The sequence below is a fragment of the Echinops telfairi genome, unplaced genomic scaffold (assembly GCF_000313985.2).
Source record: "Echinops telfairi isolate 266 unplaced genomic scaffold, ASM31398v2 ScPeMD7_22;HRSCAF=79, whole genome shotgun sequence".
NCBI lineage: Eukaryota > Metazoa > Chordata > Mammalia > Afrosoricida > Tenrecidae > Echinops > Echinops telfairi.
Genome location: NW_022103919.1, coordinates 14,846,603 through 14,852,602, shown reverse-complemented (window position 1 = coordinate 14,852,602; position 6,000 = coordinate 14,846,603). Strand labels below are relative to the sequence as shown.

Genomic DNA, 6,000 nt, shown 5'->3' with positions numbered 1-6,000 from the left:
CAGCAGGCTGCCTCTGGGATGCTTGACAATGTCTGGGACATTTGGGGGTTTCACAGGTGGGACAGAGGGTGCTGTTGGCATCTAGTGGATGGACATAGGCCAGGTTGCTGGTAGACATTCAGCAAGGGACAGCCACCACATGTAAGAATGATTTGGCTCAAAATGTCTAGGCTAAGATGGAAGAATTTTGGTTTACATTTCAAAACTACTTACTCTTAATCACTGAGAATCAAGTAGACTGTAAACCAAAAGCAACATTAGAAATGAAATCATTAACAGATCTGTTACAGATCTGACAGGAGAGCTTACTTATTCCAAATCACATCATTTGCTAAAGATCATAACTTTGAGTAAATCATTTTCTACACTTTAAGAAATGGTTTTGGGACCCATGAAAAATATATTCATTTTATTTGTAAATATTATCTATTGACATATTATCTATTTATTTTTAAAATGGTGTGATTGATATTTGGTTATTATATATGGTCCTTAGTGGAATTATTTAAATTCTTCCAATGAGTTTCTAACATACCCAGATGGGAGTTGTGGGAAAGAATTCCATGAAGTCAAACCAGAAGGGGAGAGATGAGAGAGATTAAGCTACTGCAAGGGACTTGCTAGTTGTGGGAGCTAATGGTACCCAGCCTCCTCCTTGAAACTTGTCTCTAGAATCTCCTTTTTGAAGTATGTCTAAGTTAAGGATTAGATGAAAAGGAAGTCGGCAAATAAAAATGTGTGTATTTGTACGTAGGGGCTGAAGGGAGTAGAAAGGAGGTAAGAGAAACGCTTTGTTAGGTAGTTCCCTTCAAATAGAACCAATAAGGGTCTGAAGAAATTAACTATGAAAAGAACAAGCGTGGTGCAGTGGTCACACACAGGGCTGTGAGCCACCAGCCACTCCTCTGGAGAAAGACAGGACTTTCTACGCCCGTTGATAGTTACAGTCTTGGAAACTCACAGGGGAATTTCTACCCTGTCCTTGATGGTCGCTGTGGGCCTACATCGATTCGAAGGCAGTGAGTTTGCTTTTGACTTTATAGTTATTTTATTTGAATTATGCTACACTGCTCTCATTGAAACAATAGTTGTTACAATTTATGGTATCAATAGCATAAAACATATCATATGAAGTGTTATCATTTTCTAATGGACTATCTACACTCCTGGTGTACTTTTTTTCCCCCCCAGGACAAAACATTAAGGGGAAAAAGTGACCATTATTTACTACACTTAGCCAGTGAATTTGGCAAAAATATTATTATGTTTTGTTGGTGAGACTATATGTAGTAAATCATAGATCAAATCCATAATTTCTGCACGTACAGTTTAGTAACGTTGATTATGTCCTTACATTCTCGCCTTCCTTCTCTGAGTCGTTCTTCGCCCATTCATATTAATCAGCTCAAGTTCACACTCAAGTATGCTGCCTAACCGTTCAAGTTGCTGTTGTCAATTTAATCCTATAGCTAGTTCCTGGCAGACAGCAATGTTCAAGGCAGACAGCAATGTTCAAGGCAGACATTCCTGACAGATGAGGCTAAACTAGAATTGGTTTAAAGACCACTGGTATATTTTTGTTTTTAGGTTTGAAGACAATCTTGGGGCCATAGCGCAGGGGGTTCACCCAGCATTAGGGCTCCATAAAGTCATGGGTTCATGACAGTGTGAAATTCTGTTGTGCATTTTTTCTCTTATTGATCAGGATTCTTCTATAACATCTTAGACCTAAATAATGGAGTTATGGTAGCTGGGTGCTATCTGGTTCTTCTGGTCTTATGTAAATAGGCTAACCAATAACCCTTAATAAATAATATTTTCATAATTAACTTAGAAAGCCATTTATTAAATGCTCATTGAACATCTACTGTGTGCCAATGACTCTGTAACTTCCAGATATAAAATAATAGCAGTAAGATACTTACTTTCCTTTTTAAAAAGTCAATAATTAAGCCCACTAGATTCCTTTTCTAGTATTTCTTTAAAATTTTTTAACAGTTTTATTGACACATAATTCATATATCAAACAATGCAATGGTTTAAATATATTAAAAAGAGTTGTACAATCATTACCATAATCAATTTTAGAACATTTCCTTCTTTCTTGTACTCATGATTTTTGCTCCTCATTTCTCCCCAAACTCCCATGCTGGAACCCTAAGAAACTATTAATCCATTTACTGTCACTATAGGTATACCCAGCCTGGATGTCATATAAAGAAGAACATATAAAAACAAAACCCAAAAACAATAATGAAATTGAGAGAACCCTTAATTGAGAGCAGAAGATAATAAAAACAAGAACAAATTTTAAATGGGTCAACAGGGAGAACAAATGATAGTGTGATAACTTTTAACCTTACTACATCTGCATCGTCCACTTCCCAAAGCTCTCTGTCTGATAGCAAGGCTATTCACATCCCTGGTCATGGTCAGAGGGATCCACTGGGGGCTTCATTCGTGTGGAGACCCTGCAAATGGAGTTTGGGCTTTCACTGTCATCCATAGCTCTCTGCAAACCAGTTCTAGCACTTCTTTTTAAGTAGCCTACTGCGATACTTCATGCAAATGTAAAGGAAAGATTCCTCACATCTTGGAAATTAAACTCCATATATTTTAAATAAGCTGCATATAGAGGGTAGGGCAAGTGAATATAAAAAAACAAACAAACCAAACTACTAAAAGTTTTGTTTTATAGACAAGGCTATGGGAGATTGGGATTCCTGGGTGGTGCAATCTGTGAAGTGCTTGACGACTAGTCCAACATTTGCTGGTTCTAGCCCAGCTGGAGGTGCCGCTGACAAACGGATCTGACAGTCTGAGTCTGAAAAGCTCAGCCTTGAAAACCATGCAGCAGGTCTATTCTACATACACGGGGCAGCCAAGAGGTGGAATGGACTCTGGCCGCTGAGAACAATTCTGGATAATTTAATTTTTGACTTGGTTACAGAAGTATAACTTTATCATAAATGTAAAGGCAACTATAAACTCCCAAATTCACTGCTATGAGTCGCTCCTGACTCATAGTGACCCACTAGGATCAGGTCAGACTGCCCCCGGTGGGATTCCAAGACTGTAACCCTCTATGGGCCTAGAAAGCCTTGTCTTTTGCCGACTCTCCTTCAGAACGGCAACTGGCTTCAAACTACCTACTGATGTGTGGTCAGCAGCCTGAAGTGTAACCACTAGGCAACGAAGGGTCCTACCACAGAGTACTAGACACAGAATAGATCAGAACACTTCAAAGAGTTGTTGGAAACAGTCTGTTCTCTTTCAGTTCCGTTTTTTTCACAAAGTTTTTGAAGCCTTTTCATATTATTTTTAAGCACTTGAAGTAAAAGAATGAAGGCAACTTGCTTGTACAAAACCGAGAAAACTATAGATAAGTATATTGTGTTCAGATTTTTCTATTTGTGCATTTATTTGAATATAAAACATTTTCATGCATTTTCCAATTTTCTTTGTTTTTACAAGGTTTAGAACCATATATATATCAGAAAATGAAAAGTAAAGGAATTGAACGACACGCTGTGCAAGTCAGTGATTACCTAAAGCAGCCTCACGAGGTAGAGACCTCTCGCTTGATAGTTCAAACAGCGCTCATGCTCCTGCTTCTGCATATCATTGTCTGGCTCTATATCTCACCTCATATCGCTTAATTTATGAAGTCTGTTTTTTAAAATTAATATTGAATTTAGGTCTTTGTTCCAAAACTGTCTACTGGATTTCTGCTCTCCGTTTCTCAAACCCCACCCTATCATTTTCTTGCTTTTCCTTACAAAATGTACCTATGTATCTGATAATTTCCTCTAGAGATGTTTTGCATGTTTTGGAATGGTTTCCAAATATATGGTGGTTTCCATGTGAAAGAAAAATAAGCCATTTAAAATATGGTTTTAAGAGGTAGCTCTATAATCAGCATATGGAAGATACCGGGAGAGGGCTTGGAAAGAGAAATTTGTAGCTACTGCAACTTTCCAAGGAAGGAATGGTTACTTCTGGAGGGCGGTGAGTCTGTCGTCATGCAAACATAGACTGGATGACCCCTTGGCAGGTGTGATGCAGGATCTTTGACATTGTAGAACATAGGATGACAGGTGCTTCTCCAAGGCTGACATTCTCTGATTTTTCAGTCTGTCTAATCACACAATCTGCAACTATCTGCCCGTTTAAATGCCATCTACTATGTGCAAGACACAATAGAGTTAGAGTATCTCATGGCATTGAATTTTGCTCTTGCTATGAGCGTTGTCTATATGAACTTGAAAGTACATGTACACTGACAAGCTCAGAGGTCCTTGTAGGAATGTACTCTGTAATTTTGAAAGTCAAATATGCGGTTACTTGATGGAGGCAGAGGCCTCTGTTAAAACACTCTCTTTGTGTAGGTTACAGAACTTTGTATCTTCATAAATCACCAACTTCATTAGCTATATCTCTGCAGTGGGTCTAATGGCAGTGTTTGTTCAGGGATAAAGCTCAGAAGGTAAGAAGAGATAGTAAATACAGAGGAGTGGAAAGGGCAGACACAGGGAGGAGGGCAGAGTACCATTACCTTGTGGCAATGGCGATTAATGTCAAGCAAATGTGCGTGTATTGTTGACTAGAAAGCCAATTTGCTCTGTAAACTTTCACCCCAAGACACACAAGCACACACATACGCACACACAAAAGAAAACGCTCCCCAAAACAAAAAAACAAGGGTGGTGGTGGCTAATGCCATCCTTATGAGAATATAGGAAAAAACAAACAAATAATAACAACTGTATAAATGCCCTAACGTAATGTCGGCATGCACTAGATTTCTAGAACTATTCATTGAATCTCATAGGAAGTATTATGAAGTATATACAAGTCATTTTACTTTAAAGCTCTGTTAGCAGAAGACTTACCCGCTCTGTAAATGGCAGTCATCAGCTGAAGGGACCATCTACTGATGAGAGACCGCACTAAAGCAACCGTGGTCACCCTTGATCTCCATGGCTCTTTCGTGCCATTAACGATTTCACGTTTATTTCTCATAACACTCGCATACTGTAACCTTTTCGCTGAAGATACTCCCATGAGAATAGTTTTGTTCTATGACAGACCATCACTACATTGAGTTAGTTACCCTTACGTTGTGCTAAAACCAAGCATCTTTCTAGCTTGGGTTTAGTACTGGGACTGAAAGAGAAATGGGCTAGAAAAAAAGAAAAGCAAAATATACCAGACTCTAGTAATGGGAACATTAGTGGAAACTTGGGTTGGGGTTTGTGGGACACACATGTAATCACCTCTTCCCTCTGCTCAGGACCTGACCACAAACTCTTGGTGGAATTCCAGATGTACCAATATCAACAGGTCCACTCTGTGAGTAGGTCTAAATTTCTCCGGTTAAGCATCATTGACTGCTTCAGCTTCTTCGTTTTAGCCCTGGTTGGTAGCAAACTTTAATTTGGTCAGAAAAGCGGGAAAAAGTGACTATCTAATGACAGTATTTTTTCTTTTGTTAGCAATAATGAAAATCATTTCTTCTCCAAGTTTTCCTTTCTGACAACAAAATCTCTTCTTTGTGCCCCTTTACAATATAATGAGGCATATACTCCTACCGCCACTTAAGCATTTGCCTTTTTTAGTGTTAAAAGTGGAATAATGATTATTGTATCAATTCTTATAGGTAAGATTGTGAATTTGCATTGGAGAATGAAACTAATCTGCCTTACCTGGATAAGAATATGTAGAGTGATGATCTGATTTAATTTTTTGCTTGAAAAAATGATAATTATTTCCAATGTTTTTCTCTTAGCACATGAGGTTGATTCTTCTCATTTTTCCCCTTTCATTTTTCAGTAATGTCCTAATTTCTCGCCAAAGCCATAAGGACTGGGAAAGAAAGGGAGAAGGTGGGGAGAAAATCAAGGAGAAGGGGAACTCACTTGCTTGTGGATCTAAAAATCCTCTGGATTTTATTTGCTCAAAGAGGTAGACAGGCACGTGGCTACTAACTGAAAGGTTGAC

The 6,000-nt window shown here is 38.5% G+C and overlaps 1 protein-coding gene across 1 annotated transcript in view; it reads left to right on the top strand.

The window, feature by feature from the left end:
* Window positions 1-6,000, top strand: part of TRPM6 (transient receptor potential cation channel subfamily M member 6) — a 103,729-nt gene that overhangs the window by 62,009 nt on the left and 35,720 nt on the right. The window contains exons 19-20 of the mRNA XM_045288587.1: window positions 3,475-3,566; window positions 5,294-5,352. Coding sequence (XP_045144522.1) covers window positions 3,475-3,566; window positions 5,294-5,352 — 151 coding nt within the window. The remainder of the gene's footprint in view (window positions 1-3,474; window positions 3,567-5,293; window positions 5,353-6,000) is intronic.